The 17,195-nt window shown below is 42.8% G+C and overlaps 1 protein-coding gene across 1 annotated transcript; it reads left to right on the top strand.

Moving 5' to 3' along the window:
- Positions 1 to 8,885: 8,885 nt before the first annotated feature.
- LOC148542642 (large ribosomal subunit protein P2-like) lies at positions 8,886 to 16,812 on the top strand. The gene is made up of 5 exons (XM_088467414.1): positions 8,886 to 8,989; positions 10,921 to 11,044; positions 12,303 to 12,351; positions 14,669 to 14,764; positions 16,701 to 16,812. Exons 2-5 carry the CDS (start codon positions 10,922 to 10,924, stop codon positions 16,769 to 16,771), a joined length of 339 nt encoding a protein of 112 aa, XP_088323540.1. The 5' UTR covers positions 8,886 to 8,989; position 10,921; the 3' UTR covers positions 16,772 to 16,812.
- The last annotated feature ends 383 nt before the right edge of the window (positions 16,813 to 17,195 follow it).

The following is a 17,195-nucleotide window of genomic DNA, read 5'->3' as shown; positions in this document are numbered from 1 at the left end:
GAACGATTATCATTAACGATATCGTTTATCGTTCAATCGTTGTAAAAATCGTTCACTTTCTGAGTTAAAACGATGAACGATTATTGTTCATGCGCGTTCACGTTTGTAGTTTGCAGTTCAGTCAGACTGACCAACTGAACGATTTTCATTAAGGGAATATGCAAAAATCGTTTGTTCAAAAAAATCGTTCATTACACTTTAAAAAATCTGACAGAAAATCGTTCATAAAATCATTGGTAACAAAATCGTTGTGTGTGTATGCAGCTTCACAAATGGACACAGAATATCTTATGTAAAAGTAGGTGAAAACCTGGGATCCAGTGATCATCAAGCAGTATGGTTCAGAATAAAGACAGATACTGACTCACCCCATACAAAAACAAAGGTGTTAGATTTTAGGAAGGCTGAATTTGCAGGGATGGGAAGATGTATAAGCGAATCTTTGGCAGAGTGGAGGAACTTGAAAGGAGTGCAGGAGAGTTGGGGAAATGTAAAAAGTGCAATATTAAAGGCAACAGACCTTTGTATCAAAAGGGTTAGGAAAACCACAAGGAAAGAGAAGCCAGTGTGGTTTGGGAAAGAGGTAGCAAGTATTGTGAAAGCTAAAAAGATGGCCTTTAAAAAATACAAGCAGACACAAGATAATGAAGACAAATAGGGGTATTCAATATGGGTGCGATAACATCGTTTTTTGCGTTAATATCGCACTTTTTAACGTTTTTGCATTAATATCACTTGTTTTAGTTTTACACCGTATTCAATTTCAAAGACTTATCGCAGTTTTGAAAAGTCTTTGATAAAAAACGGTGATAACTTTTCACCATTGAATAGGTGTCGAAAAAAAGTGCAGAATTGGGGTTTAGGGGTACAGGCTTAAAAAAAATAGCCTGCACCCCTGAGATTGACATTTAAAAAAGAACTGTGTCAAAAAAAAGTTTCAAAAAAAATAGGGACACCCCAAAAAATTTATTTAAAAATTGGGGTGCAAAAAAAAATGGGAAAAAATTGTTAAACAATAGGCAAATAGGTTCAGGGCTATTCTGCATGTATGCGGCAGGTGTATTGAAGAATAGATTTATAGCGCCAAGTGCACAAATGCAGACTTTTTAAAAACTTACTTTAGGGACATCAAAATATGCTAGTACCCATTTTCATGTACCCCAAATTTGATGGGACCACTTAAAAAAACTAAAAAAATAACCTAAGTGCTCTTCTGCATCACTTCTCCAATGTCGGGAAAAAAACACCTGCTGCGGCTATTTAAATCCCTGACTTTCAATTAAAGGCTAAAACGGGGGTACCCATAGTGTTCCCCCATGTTTTTACAACTTTAGGGGGGTCTTACAATTATTTTAAAGAAAAATTCGTAACTTTACGCAAATCCAACTTCGGAGTTTCCCATTTTCGTTAATTTGATATTGAATACGAGGATAAGCGGGAGCGCACACCAGACTTAACGCAGAAAAAAGCTCTGATATGAAACGTTAACTTCAGCAGTGAAGTTAGGGTTTCATATTGAATACCCCTCAAAGTGGTGTATCTTGTAAAACAGAAGGAGGCTAAGAAAGTAATCATATGTGCAAAGGCAAAAGCTGAGGAGAAAATGGCACAGTCAGTGGGTAAAGAGGGCCAAACTTCTTTTAAGTATATAAGTGAAAGGAGAAAAACAAAAGGTGGAATAAAAAGACTAAGGGCCTGATTCAGACCCACTCGCAAGCGGCTGTCCGCTCGCAAGTGGGTCGATGTTGTGCACTGCGCATGCGCACGACGGCGGGAGCTCCGTCGTGCGCATGCGCCAGACGCGACGAGCGAAGGAAAGTCCTTCGCTCGTTGTGTCTGATCAAAGGGGGCGTGCTGTCGATGTTGATTGACAGCACGCCCCCTTTGGTGGGCGTGCCGGGGGCGTGCCTCCCTGACGGGGGCGTTCCCAAGGGAACGCCTCCCGTCAGAAGCCGGCCCACTGACATCACTAGTGATGTCAGTGGGAGTGATTTTGGCTCTGATAGAGCCAAAATCACTCCGGGCATTTGGGTTGAAAACCTCAACCGCAGGCTCCGGCTCGCAGTTTCGATGGTCGCGATGGTCACGACCATCGCGGCCATCAAACTGCACGCTCGTATAGGCTGTGGGTGGTGACCCACAGCTATACGAGCGTCCAGGAGGACGTTCCATAATTATGGAGGGCGGCCCTCATTCAGAGCGTGCGCTCTGCTCAGAGCGTACGGCTCTGAATGAGGGCCTAAATACAGAAAGAGGGAGTCTTGTTGAGGGAGACAATGTAATAGCTGATCATTTTAATTATTTTTGTTCAGTATTCACTACTGAGAGAGAGGGAAAGGGGCCACCGTTAAGTTGCAGGTGCAATCAGAAAATGAGGTAGGAACAAGCACATTTACAGAGCAGAAGATCCTAACAGAACTCTCAAAACTGAAAGTGGATAAATCAATGGGGCCAGATGGGATACATCCAAGGATACTAACACCATTAACAGAATTATTCAACCAGTCACTAGCATCTGGAGTAATTTCAGAGGACTGGAAAAGAGCAAATGTTTTCCCACTGCAGAAAAGTGGAAGCAAGAAAGAGGCAAGCAACTACCGACCAGTGGGCCTGATTCGGACCTGCTCGCAAGCAGGTCAATGGCCGGGCAGTGCGCACGTGCACTGCATGTGCGAGAGCCCCGGAGCGAGCGAGAAATCATTCGCTCCGGAGCGAGCATCCAAAAGGGACGGCTATCGATGTTGATCGACAGCTCGCCCCGTTTGGTAGGCGGGTCGGGGGGGGTGGCTGGCCAAACGGAGGTGTTCCCGAAGAAACGCCTGCCGTTTGGGGGCGGTCTCACTGACATCACGAGTGATGTCAGTGGTGAGCTTCCGGCTCTATTAGAGCCAGAAGCTCTCTGGGGCTTGCGGCCACGAGACCCTACCACAAGGGTCTTATCGTAAGCCCGATGGTCGCGATGGTCTTTACCATCGCGACCATCAACCTGGCCGCTCGCAATAGCTGTGGGTGGTCACCCACAGCCATGCAAGCAGCCAGGAGGCTGAACAAAAAAAAATAAAAACACCCTGATTCAGAGCGTCCGTCTCTGAATCAGGCCCAGTGAGCCTTACATCATTAGTAGGGAAATTGATGGAAACACTCTTAAAAGAAAGAGTCGTAGATTATCTCATATCCAGCAATTTGCAGGATCTACTGGGGGGAGATCATGTCAAACAAATCTTATTGACTTTTTTGACTGGGTGACTAAGGAAATAGATAAAGGGGGGGCCATAGATATAGCTTATCTAGACTTTAGTAAGGCTTTTGACACTGGGCCTGATTCAGACCCGCTCGCGAGCGCTGAGCACTCGCAAGCGGGTCGATTTTGGCCCCCTGCGCATGCGCATGATGGAGCCGGCTCCGTCGTGCGCATGCGCGAGATGCGGATAACGACGGGCAAGCCGTCGCTCCGGGTCTCGTACCAAAGGGGGCGTGCTGTCGATGGTGGGAACGCCTACCGTCTGGGGCCAGCCCCACTGACATCACAAGTGATGACAGTGGGAGTGATTTCGGCTCTGATAGAGCCGAAAGCACTCCAGGGCTTGCGGCAACGAGACCCTACCACAAGGGTCTCGTCACAAGCCCGATGGTCGCGATGGTCAAGACCATCGCGACCATCTTCCTGCCCACTCGCTATAGCTGTGGTTGGTCATCCACAGCTATACGAGCGGACAGGAGGCCGCTCTAAAAATTAAGAAGGACGGCCCTGATTCAGAGCGTCCGGCTCTGAATCAGGGCCACTGTTCCACATCACAGACTGTTAACTAAACTGGAAAACATGGGACTGGATACAAAGATAGTTGAATGGATAAGATCATTGTTGCAGGACAGGAAACAGAGAGTTGTAGCAAACGGAGTTCAGTCTCAAGAGGGAAATGTTACCAGTGGAGTACCTCAGGGATCTGTACTTGGACCAGTGCTTTTTAATATCTTTATTTGTGACATTGCAAATGGTATTGAAGGGAAACTATGCCTTTTTGCAGATGGCATAAAGGTATGCAACAGGGTAGACACACCAGGAGGGGTAAAACAAATGATTGATGATCTAGGTAGACTAGAGGAATGGTCAAGAATGTGGCAACTACAGTTTAATGCCAAAATATGGAAGATCATGCACTTGGGTCTAAAAAATCCAAAGGCTAAATATAGTATTAATGGCACTATACTGGAAACTACTGAAGAGGAAAGGGATCTAGGAGTCACTATTTCAGGTGACTTAAAGGCAAGCAAACATTGTAACAAAGCAATGAGGAAGGCAAGTCAGATGCTTGGTTGCATAGGGAGAGGAAACAGTAGCAGAAAGAAAGAAGTGATAATACCACTGTATACTGTAGGTCATTGGTACGTCCTTATCTTGAATACTGTGTTCAGTTCTAAAGGCCATATCTCCAGAAAAATATTAATACATTAGAGACTGTACAAAGAAGGGCAACTAAAATGGTGCAAGGTCTACACCACAAAACGTACCAAGAAAGACTAAAAGATCTTAATATGTATAGTTTGGAGCAAAGAAGGGAAAGGGGAGACATGATAGAAACGTTCAATTATATAAAGGATTTTAACAAGGTAAAGAAAGAGAAGTATTAGAACAAGAGGACATGTTCTGAAACTGGAGCGTGGTAGGTTCAAGGGAAATTTGAGGAAAAATTACTTCACAGAAAGGGTAGTGGATAAGTGGAATAGCCTCCCATCGGAAGTAGCAGAGGCTAAGACAGTAGAGCAATTTAAACATGCATGGGATAGACATAAGGATCTTCAGAAGAAGTAAGGATCAATAAGAGTTGAGGTAACATTGTTTTAAAATGGGGCAGACTAGATGGGCCAAGTGGTTCTTATCTGCCATCAAATTCTATGTTTCTATGATGTCTGCCCCATAATGCAGAGCGGGCCAGTCCATAGGACAGATGAGCGGACGGCGGCGGCAGGCGCAGGGATTCAGGTGTTTGGGGATTTTTTTGTTTGTTTTTTGACGTGTTTGTCTTTGGCACTGCTGGGGGGGTAGCAACTACAGGAGGCACTATATAAGGGGCACTGCATCAGGGGGACCACTACTGGCGGCACTGCATTGGGGGGGACTACTACTGGGGGCACTGCATAGGAGTGACCACTAATGGGGGCACTGCATAGGGGGGACTACTACTGGGGGCATTATATAAGGTGCAGTGCATAGGGGGGACAATTACTAGGGGCACTACTGGGGACACTGCATAGGGGGACCACTACGGGGGCACTGCATAGGGGGACTACTGCTGGGGGCATTATATAAGGGGCACTGCATAGGGGGAACCACTACGGGGGGCACTGCATATGGGGGTCTACAACTGGGCACACTATATAAGGGGCACTGCATAGAGGGGACAGGAGGCACTATATAAGGGGCACTACTGGGGGCACTGCATAGGGAGTACTACTGGGGGCACTATATAAGAAGCACTGCATAGGCGGGACCACTACTGGGGGCACTGTATAAGGGTGACCACTACTGGGGTACTGTATAAGGGGAACTGCATAGGGTAGGACCACTACTGGGGGCACTATTACAGTGGTCATTGCAAGAGGGGCACTACTACTTGGGGTGTTAAGGTGCATATGGAATGGAAAGGAATGTTCCCAGAGTGAATAGAAACGGTGGTGTGTCATCTTGCCACGGCCCCATTTGCCAGTGGCCACGCCCCTTGTAGCATGTTTCCACGCCCACTTTCCCAGCATGCTTCAGGGGTGGGGGGCTTTATTTTTAACTTGCCCTGGGCTCCAAATACCCTAGTTACGCCACTGCATACTATTGCTCTGGTACTCTCCTTTTAAAAGCCTTAGGTTTTATGAGTATTGACTAGGGATTTCCGGCACTGCTTCTTGATGCTTGTATCTGTACGATAACATGTAATCATATAATGATAGGAGTTGCATATAATGCCGCCGGATGTATTCCCGGCAGATGAAATACAGAAGCCGGAAACCCGAACACTGAAGATCTCTACTAGGGCTGGTAAATACCCTAACCCTCCCTTAGTGGTACCTAACCCTCCCGGGGGTGGGGGGGGTATTGTGCCTAACCCTAATCACCCCTTCCCCTAGCCTAACCCTAAGTCCCCCCGGGGGTGCCTAAACCTAACCCTCCCTCTCCCCCCCCAGCGGCTAACAGCTAGAAAGTCCCGGCTTACCTTCGTTCTGGATGTCGGACGTCAGGATTTCGGCGTGGGGCTAAAGATAAGTGTCGGGATTTAGATGCCTTTTAGTCCCTGGTCGAGCTTCAAGCGCCGAGATTCCGACGGCCGGCATTCCGGGCGGCGGTATCTTAACCGCATCCCTTATGTAAATCTGTCACTTTCTATGTAATATAACTATGAATCGATTATTTTTTCTGTTTGCCATAATTTCATGATTTTGAAACCTACTTTTGAATGAAACTAAAACATTCATTTTCTACACCAATATATAATGAGCAAAAATTGTTTGGTTATGCTGATATCTAGAAATGCGACTCATACTACCTTCATTCCTGTGCCATCATACCATTTAGGAATTTCCCAACTGACAGGTTAAGGTGAGAGGCACAAGCACGTTATTTTATTTGTTTTTTTTACAGTGCCATATAAATCTGCCAAATGGATTGATTTTGCAAAGGGTACTATGAACAATAGAAGGACTGTCTGGTAAATAGTCAGCTTCAGCATCATGGTATAACATTGCTATGTGGGATACCTCCTTCACAGAGCAAACAATTATAACAATAGTCACCTGCTCTCCTAGGATGTTTTGGAAACTTATTTTGGTCATATGCCTGCAATAGGAATGGCTATCTGTGGGTTAACCACTGATGGTCACCGACGATGGTACTATTGGTGGTCAACCTCAATGGTTTCGTCCACCGATAGTCATCCCAGCTTTATTACTCACTAGGCAGTAGGCTATTCAGAGTTGGGGCAGCTCTTCGTGGGTCAGATCAGGGGCGGAGCTAAGCTCAGTGTCTTGGCGCCAGGGAGAAAGAAACAGAAATCATTGTTGGGCTCTATGCCATCGATTGCGAAGAACCAGTGCATTTCCGACATCGATGACAAAACCAGCAACCATCAGTGGTTGACAACTGATGGCTGTTATCCATCATTGGTCGACAGCCATCCCTAACCTGCAAAGTAGGCAGGGATATGCTATGTACCTTTAAATACTGTCATGCAGTAAATATTGATAAACCCTGAGAATAAGAATAGATTAAGAAACAAGTTCACTAGGGAAAAAAGATGTATAAAGCTTATTGGTGCATTCTGAAAAATTGACATTTTTGGGGGACGTATCCAACATGACTTAATCGCATCTTCAAGCCACAATGCTAGAGAAGGAGACAACAGGGAACAGGAAACAAAATCGCTGCCAAAATCAGTACTGCGTATATTTTTTAATCAGGCGCACTGAGCGGAAGGGGTGTAATAACACAATTACATAGTGCCCTGTACACTTGATGTTGTGAATAGTGACATGAAATCAGGCCCAACTTTAATATTTGTATCTAGTCTCTGCTGGGCATACTCATGATCACTAATGAGCCTGTTGCGCTAGTTTCCGCATGTTTTAAGTAAAGGGCCCATTCATTATAAGGGGTTGTCTAATATTTAGCAGACTCTGAAAACCTAAAGTTTTCTGAGTTTGCAGGAACCAATGCTATCGTTCCCGGTGCCACACTCCTTCCTATTGGAAGGAGGTCCAAAGTGGGATCGAATCGGAGCCGTCTGCCACCTCCGCATGGGGACTGATTGCCCGTGCACATGCGTGACTGTGAAGAAGGCAGCACAGCTTTGGTAGCGGTGTTAGGAGATCATGGGGACAGCTGTTTTTTCAGTGCAGCTGTCCTCGCACCGGAGTCCTAATGAATTGCTCCAGTAAATAAATATCTACTTCCGTAACTGGACCCGATGATGAATAAGCCCCTGAATCACCATAAGAGAGGTATGAAAAGTAGGCAAATATAACTATACCCAAGGTCAGTATAAACATATTGACGGTGATCATACTACAGAAGTTCCAGCCTAGACAGTGCAGTTCTTAGATGAATCTGTTCCGCAGCAGTGGCCCCAGAAATGATTTAAAAGGTTACCATGTATGTAACAACAAGTAATATGTATGAAAACAAGCATTTTATTATGCAGTCAGGTTATGTTGCAAACAATAATCACAATGGGACCCAAACTTCAAGGGACAAACCTTTAAAACATGGGACTGTCCATGGATATTGGGAATAACTGACAACTATACAGTTTTGGTGATTGCTTTCACCTCTATATATTTCCAAAATCAAAACCCAGAGCGAATAACAAACTGAATATAACCTGTGGCATTCCAGCTGTTGTGGAACTAGCACACATCCCATCATGCTCTGCCAGGCACACTGGAACTTATAGTCCCACAGCAGCTGGAGAGACAGAGGTTACCTACCTCTGGTTTAGGATAAGATGGCGCCGCATGTAGTAAAATAAAGAGATACACTATGTAAAAAATAGCTACTGCAGCCTCCAACACAGCTGACATTAACAGCTTGTGCTTCTCAGTGCGCATGTGCGCGGCGCGCTAACACCACTCTTCTACCGATTCCGGCCGCGGGATATCACTTCCGTGATTGTGTTAGAGCAGTGCGCTCGTGTCCTGCGCATGCGTATTAGATACAGTACGAGGCGCTTCATTGCGCATGCCCACCCCGCAGTCAGTCGGGGCACTACAAGATCTAATATTTAAGTATTATTACACCAAAACACAAATCACTTTCCGCGTAATACACTAAAACATTATTAGACAGCTAGAGAACGTTTTTTGTTAGGTTTTAGCAAGGGGTTTGCCGTTGACCTTTGATCTCTAGAAACCCTGATTTTCAGCTTTGAAAACCCCGTACCTTTCTCTTTCCCTCTCGGATACTTGAACAGGAGCGTGCACATCGTTTCGTGTCTGTTACAGACTTAAAGTGAGTGATGTATGGGGAATCCCTGCACCCTTTCCATAGTCTGGTGTCATGTGTGAGGGGGTCCCTTACGCCGGCAGGGCCTGGGGTGCTGAGGAGACCTGTAGTCCTGTATACTAGCAGCTGAGCCCACACATGCCGGTTCTATAGTATTATGCTGCACCATTATCTAGCTGTATGACCAGTAATTGCACAAGCTCTGTACAGGGCTCATCTGTGCCGATCATTGCTGCACTGTAAATCTACATTTGTATTAATGTGTAATAATTTACATTAATTCTATTTTGTTTGTGTATGAATAAATGTTTTTAGTTTTTAAACAGTTACATAGTACACGCTCCTGTGCTGTGACCACACATGGACGTTTTAATGATCCAGCAATACGATATATGCATAGTACACTTGTTTCCAAGTATGATTTGCTCTAGTGTTCAAATGCATGATAGCTCGTCTAGCTGCAGTACTACAGAGTCATCTAGATGGAAGTGATCTCTGATGCATGTTCCCCTGTGGCATTGATGTTGTGGGTGGAGCCACGTGGAAGCATGTCAAGTGATTGCCGTAGCCTTTACGGCAATCACTTGATGTGTTTCCCCGTATATCCCATGGCGTCTATGCCACGGCAGAGTGGCACAATGTGATGAACACAGCAAGTGACTCCTGCCCTGCCTATATCTTTTGGTCCTCTACTGCACTTGCCTCCTTGGAGATGGCAATTTACAGTGAATTGTGCCTGCTCTTAAATTTCATTTACAACTTTACAAAATATCACTGTATTACTTAAATGCATTGTCGTTTTCTATTAAACATTTTTTTTCATTAAATGACCTTCAATTGTTAGGTTATTAGCCGGAGCTGAGTGATGCCCTGCTCCCTTGCGGTACTGGCTGGCAGCAGGTCAGAGGAGTCTTCCCACTGCTTTCATCTGCCAGTCCTGGAATCCCCTGTGCTTGCGTGACCTCGTTTTGCCAGTTCACATATGCACACTGCACTGGAAGCCAGGACATGGACATCCAGTAGCTGATTAATTTGTCAATAAACATTGTTAAAAAATAGAAACGTAAAATATTTTTTAATATATAGTGTTCACTCAAGCTCCGGCGGCAGGCAGGTCGCCGGAGCTAGAGAAGGCACTTTCGGCGCGTGCGCACCCGAAACTGAAAAGGGGGCGTGACTATAAGACCCGTCACTCTTGGGGGCGTGCCCGGCACTTACGGACACGCTGGGCAGCCCCCAAGCGCTGCTGACGGGGAGAATAGTTGCTGGGCGCACGCGCCCGGCGTCTATTCACCGGCAGTGACCGGGTCACTGCACATTTCCCCACCCGTGGGACATTGCGACCCCGGGTGAAGACTGCACCCGCAGGCTGTGAGGGCAGGGCGCTTTTTGCTCTGTGCCCCGCTAAAACAGCCTAGCGGGAACGCTAAATAATTTACTTTTACCCGGCAATTTGCTAAACAACCCAGGATTGTTTCCTGTGTGAAAGGGTCATCCCGGGACTAAATTCCCAGTCCTCCGACCCTGGTTTTTTGCAGGGTCGTAGACCGGGGAATTAAGTTCTGGGTTGACCCTTTAACACAGGGAAAAGAACCCTGGGGTTTTTTTTTTTGCAAATTACCGGTAAAAGTGAATTACCCAGGATTTTCGTTTTCTTGTGTGAAAAGGGTATCTGACACAAAATGGCAAAAAAACCTGGCATGCAAATGCTGGGTAAAACCTGTTTTTTTTTGCCATTTTGTGTCTGAAAGTGGTATAAGAGTCTTGATGGCTAATAACAGCATCACCTTAATAGAGATGCCTTCTACAGTTTTAAATTGTTTTTATAGAAGGAAACACCCATAGGTGAAACTTTTATTGATTGTGGATAACATTTTGAAATAGATTTTTTTTTTTTTTTTACTTTGTGTATAATCCTATTATATTTTCCATTGTAGAATGCGTTACATGGCCGCTTACCTGCTTGCCACCCTTGGTGGTAACAGCAGCCCTTCAGCAAAGGATCTAAAAAAAATCCTGTCCAGCGTTGGTATTGATGCCGATGATGACCGTCTACAAAAGGTTAGTCATTCTTGTACTAATAACTTTTAAAATATGATTGCATGGTAATAATTACATAAATATAACTCTCACCTTCATGTATATGGGATCTATCTGATTAATTCACCATTTGCTTTCTACTAAATAAAATTCTAATACTTGCTGAGGTTTGACACTGTAGGATAAATTTGTTTTTTGTTTTTTTACAAATTCTATTTTCAGCAAATAATGACCTTTTGTGGGTTTATTTATTTATTTATTTTTTTAAGTAGTGATACTTTCGTCACTGTCCACTAGATATCTATGGGATTATCCCTGTTATTTTAGGAATGGCACAGTGGCAAATACTGGGGTATTGTGTTTTGATTTCAATCAAGGCAATAATCTCTGTTTACTTTGTACTTGGTCGCTGTGTTTACATGAGTTTGCAGCCACACTCCATACATGTTAGTTGGCTCCTGAAAAAAAAAAAAAATACACTAGTCAGTGTCTTTAAGGTAAGATAGACTGTAGCTCCCACTGGTACAGGAACTGATGTGGATGATTGGACATTCTCTGTTAAAGTTGGTTCTATATACAGGACAATATTTTGGGAAGCACAGTCCCTTCCACTCTGCTATGACTACCAATGTTTACCACTTCAGAATGAATATCATTGCTTCTATTCAGGGTAGAGTAGAGTACGCTGTAGTAGATTATAATACTATTTTAAGGAAATTTATAACTATAAAAAAACTAATGTTAATAAAATAGAGAGGGGGAGAGAGAACCTACTATCGAGCCAAGCCTTCATATATCAGTATTTATGCGAGCCACCAGAGCAATAATTGGGTTGTTACTTTCACAATGTGAATTAGTTTCCAGCTGTATTGTAGCCTACATAGATTGCTTTATGTAGACCTCTGTGCAGGTAATGAGTGCCTCCTCAAGAAAATCTTGTCACCACCATGGTTTCCATAGAGGAGGCATTGGCCTAGATTTAATGAGACCTAGATGGGCTGTCAGGATGCTACAACTATAGAGTTATAGCATGTGATCTACTATCTGTTTGTTTTTCCATGTAAACACATTTATATTAAAATTAGCCTGGTCACATGTGGCCAAATACATATGCTGCTCTAGGCTTAAGGTCATTTTTCATTGTAATGTCTCCAGCTAATACAACTTCATACTTTACATAGATCCAAAACTGAAAAAATAGAATTATGTCCATCGCCATTGTATATTTTATCTGCACGGTTTTCAATTATATGATTTGGATTTTGTTCTTCTTTTAAAGGTGATTTCTGAACTTGGTGGTAAAGATCTTGATGGACTTATCAATTCTGGTAATTATACTTGTATAATAATTAAGAAATGTATTCTCCATACCTCTGAAGTAGTTATTACTCCCTTTTTATTGTCTGGTTTTAAAATTGTGTATATAATGGCAAAGTAGTACAAGTTGTACAAAGATATTACACCTGGAAAGTGGAAAAGATATGACTGACTCCTCACACTGCTTATTGTTGATAGAAGTGCTTATTCCTGTTTAGACTTTTGTTCTAACGTCCACATTTTCTCCAGTTCACACAGGCCTATGGGTCAAGGAGGCCCCCTCCTTGCACCCAAGAACAGATGCTGTGCAGTGGTCCCCCTCTATACCATCTGCGTGTGGCATGATCTTTGCAGCAATGTCTCTAGAAAGATGGAGCTAGCATAGGCGATAGGAAAAGTTGACAGTCACTTCTATCTTCTATGCATGCAACATCTTTGAAGACCTTGCTGGAAAGATGCAATTGTGAGAAATTATAATGTGTGGTGTTTATAGCACTATGGGGGGGAATTTATTTAGTTGTGAGTTTGGTCCTGGGAGCTTCCCTTTAGCAAACTTGCACTGTGTGTTTCGGTACACCCCCCGCCCCCCTTTTTCCCCAAAGAATAATTGTGCATTTGGAGAAGTTGATCCACTTAACTGTGATGTGAACACAGCTAGAAGTGCTTGAGCTTTCAATGTTGCATCTCATGCGACCACACCACCCCGCTATGTGCCTCGGCTTTAGAAGGGGAAATCTGTTTTGCACACCCCCTAGATATTTTTTTTTTTTTTAAATATATTATTTAAAATTATTTTTTAAACTTTATTAGAACATTTTAAAAAGTCAACAATTTCTGAGCAGTTTTGGGGATAAAAAATTGGCAGTTAAATAGCATAATTTGGCCAATAAAAGATATGTAAGTTTTCAGGGGAAGTTTTCTAATAAACTCAAAGGGTTAAATGATGTGGGAGGGGAGATTTTTAACTTGCAGATGTGAGCAAAAAGCATTTATTCCAACTTCTTACTAACTTGTATAAAATACTGCAATATCACTGTATAAGCTTTTTCCTGTACCCCAAAATGCTAGACTTTAAATTGATGAAAAACATTGCTGATGATCAATTTTCAACCTTTATTAAAAAATGCAAAAATCAGCCATTTAAAAATCTCAAGTACTTTCCTTATGGCCCCTAAAAGCCTTCTATATAGTCCTGCTAATCTCAGTTGTCACATTTTTGGGGTTCAGGATCAGTGGCAGCTTCATAGATGGGGCTGCACCACAGTCCAAAATTAAAATGGGAAAGCCACACCAATTGCCGGTGGGTCCCAGCCTGTGATGTTTGAAAGGGCAGTAGGTGTGGCTCCTATTTGAATTTTGGACTGCACTACTGCCCCACCTCTGGAGCTGCCACTGTTCAGGATAATTCCCCCACTGTTTCATGCTCTTCTCCTAGTTTGTACTAATTTCGTGCAGCATTGCCTCGAGTAATGCAAATTGGAATTTCTAATTGGATTGCACATTTCTTGGGTGTGAGTTTCATGAAACTATTTAGCGTTCTTGCACCTAATTGAATTCCCCCCTATGTTTTATAGATGTAAGTGCCAGAACTTGTTACATGTTTCTTTCTGGTTATGTATCTCTTTTATAAAGTTATATTGTTGTTACATGCTGTTCTAAAGTAAAGAAGCACACAGTGTTTGCACCAATCTTAGTGTGTTACCATTTATACTGTAACATTCTCTGTTAAATCAAATTACTATGTCTCCATAAAAACAGTAACATTTTGACCAGACTACTTTACTGCATTTTATCCATATAGGTGACACAGATAGTGATCGTTACTGTTAATTCTTCAAAAAAGAATGAAATGTAATCATAAGTTTAATTGTCCACTTTGTGGAAGCTTTCCAAATCACAGGTTTCAATCCACTTTAGTAAGTTCTTTCAGAAGTCACCACGCTCGTGGCTAACTAAATACAGGGACTTTCCTTCCCAAAGCCCACAGAACACTGGTGTAATATTTCAGAAACAAATAAATTCTGTTTATACTTTCAATGTTTAGAACACACTGCCTTAGTAGGTATGCCTTTAGTTACAGGCTCACTTGTGTATAGAGAAGTTTCACTTTTCCTCCAGAGTCATGGCTGTTATTTCATATGTAATCGTAAGATTATATTGGCTTTATTAGCTATTGGGCTGATGCATTTTTGCCACTGACATATGTACCACTTTGAAATCTAGTTATGGGAATGACTGTGCGGCAACAAAACTTTTTTTTTTTAAATCTATATATCTATCCTCTTGCTGAAATAGGATAGATTGTATAATTTACACTTGTGTTCCCAGGCCTTTCCAAACTGTGTTCCGTACCATCTGGGGGAGCTGTGTCTGCTGCTCCTGCGACTGCATCTGCTCCAGCTGCTGGTGGAGCTGCCCCAGCAGGTAAGTCATTGAATGGACAAAACATTTGTGACTCGTGCGTTGCATTCAGTTTAATTTCTGTTCCAAAACAATAAACCTATCCCAAGATACAGTTGCTCTTAAAATACCAATCCAAGAAACAAAATGTACACTGCAAGATGAAATTTTAGAATCTTGGGTTGACTTCAAGTTTTTACTGAGTTGTATCTAAAATTTCAACCACAAAATGTTGCCGGTAATAGGATAGAAAACTTGATCACCAATGTTTATTTGGACACAATAGGCTTAAAGCTGAATTAGGGACATTATAAAAATGTGTTTACACAAAAACACACTAATCTTCTGCATATCAGTGCTGGATTAACATCAGGACTGTCGTGGCGTTTAGCCAGGGGCCCCAACATACAGGTGGACCCCACATAAAGCTAAAACAGCAGCGTGGGGGCACTGTAGCATATGTTAACTGGGGTTTCTGTGTGGCATAATGCGAACTGGTTGCACCACAGTGTGTCTTAACACATTTGTGTTACTGGGAAAATGTACACTTTATACTTTTTAATAGTATCACAAGGATATAATGACAATTTTGTTGGTAGGGGCCCCACAAGTTAGTTGCCCTGGGACCCCCACAAACCTTAATTTGGCCCTGCTGCATATGCACTTAATTGAGTGTGCGTACAATTCGGCCATGATGCATATGCACTTAATTGAGTATGCGTACAATTCGGCCATGCTGCATATGCACTTAATTGAGTGTGCGTACGATTTGGCCATGCTGCATATGCACTTAATTGAGTGTGCGTACGATTTGGCCCTGCTGCATATGCACTTAATTGAGTGTGAATACTTAAAAGTATCACAATACTATTGATGTACCAGTCATTGTCATTCTCAAAAAAACAAAATTCTAATTCTCATGAAGTGTCGGTATGCTCTGGCACCCATGGTTATACAGGCAGCACTTGTAGTGACAGCAAACAGTCAGCTTAGACATGAGTGCTTGGTAAACATATTAAAGTCTAGAGTTGTATTATCTGCGGATACTACATTGAAAAACTGCATTATGCTGGCACCAGCCCAGCCTGTCATGGCCTAGTCCTGCCAGTGGCTTCTTCAATGGGACCCCAATCCAGTTGTCCAGCCAAATGTGGAGATATTTATACTCTTTGCTGATCATTCATGATCTGCCCAAATCTTGCCCCAGCCTTGCAGAAGTTGCTATTGGCAGGCATATGTGCAGGTATGTCCATGTCGGAAGTGTCTACGTAACATATTTAGTGTGCTAGATCTGTACCTGTCCACCCCATCAACTCTCTAAGCGTAAGGAGGGCAAATGGCGAATGCAGTTTCCTTCTTCCTTAATATTAATATCTATGCTGCCTCAGTGTCTACCTAGGCAGTGCTGAGGTCTTGTTCTGATCTGTATAACAGATGTATACATTTATTGGTTACAAATGTTCCTATTATATGCCCAAATTGGTGTATAGTCTCGTTAACATCGGTATGACTTGCATGTCACTAATGTGAGCTGAAGCAGGGCTATTACCACGTCTGTCAAATGAAAACTGGTGCAACCTCCTTTAACCTAGCCTTGCAGATGTCTACACTAAGGGCTTGTAAAATTTATACTAACAGTCCAGGTTTTAGTGATATCCATGCTTAAGCACAGATGGTTAGATCAAAATAATTGAGGTACTAATTAAGACACGTGGTCATTTATGGCTTTCCTTAAAATCTGGACTGTTAGTGTGCCTTGAGGACCGTAGTTGGGAACCCCTGTTCTACATGATGTTCTTGGTACGTCCGGGACACATACAAATAAATTGTAATATAATGTAAAAACTGCAGCTGTGTTTTTTTTTTTTTTTTTGTATGATGGGAACGGGTGATTACCATTATTGGTGTATAGAATTATTCTGCCTGCATCATTTAATGTAGATATCTTTTATGTTAACAGAAAAGAAAGAAGAAGTAAAAGAGGAATCGGAAGAGTCTGATGAAGACATGGGATTCGGGCTTTTTGACTAATTACCTCTTGTCATGTCAAAATAAAGCAACTTTCCATAAGACTGATTTGTTGTTGATAAAGTATTGCCATAATTTAGAATTGTAACATTCTGGGGGAAATTTAATTGGTTGCTGGGTTTACCAGGTGGCTGATCTATCAGTGGGGTTTACTCCGCGTGTTAAATCAAAGGTGAACTTTTCCTCGGTAGCTGCAAAGACAAGTTTGAGATGAAAGGCTCCCTGATATAGATAATATGTGGGGAGACCACTTGATTGCGTAATTTAAGTGGAATCAGTGGGTTAAGCGCCTGTTAATCCAGGGTTTGTCACGAATTGAAAAGTCTGTTTTATTGAACAGCTCTAGATGTGAAACCTGAAGCTTTTCCCTGCTTGGCAAACCCTGCGGCTAATTGGATTCCCCCCTGTGTGCTCGGGTTTAACATTT

Source organism: Taudactylus pleione, unplaced genomic scaffold (genome assembly GCF_031769625.1).
Source record: "Taudactylus pleione unplaced genomic scaffold, aTauple2 ptg000010l, whole genome shotgun sequence".
NCBI lineage: Eukaryota > Metazoa > Chordata > Amphibia > Anura > Myobatrachidae > Taudactylus > Taudactylus pleione.
Note: the sequence above shows the minus strand (reverse complement) of the source record. Positions and strands in the feature narration are given on the sequence as shown.

Coding starts and splice junctions, on each gene's coding strand:
- LOC148542642 (XM_088467414.1), top strand. CDS start 10,922: ATGCGTTACATGGCCGCTTACCTGCTTGCCACCCTTGGTGGTAACAGC. Junction 12,352..14,668: donor TGATGGACTTATCAATTCTG/GTAATTATACTT, acceptor TTGTGTTCCCAG/GCCTTTCCAAACTGTGTTCC. Junction 14,765..16,700: donor TGGTGGAGCTGCCCCAGCAG/GTAAGTCATTGA, acceptor TTATGTTAACAG/AAAAGAAAGAAGAAGTAAAA.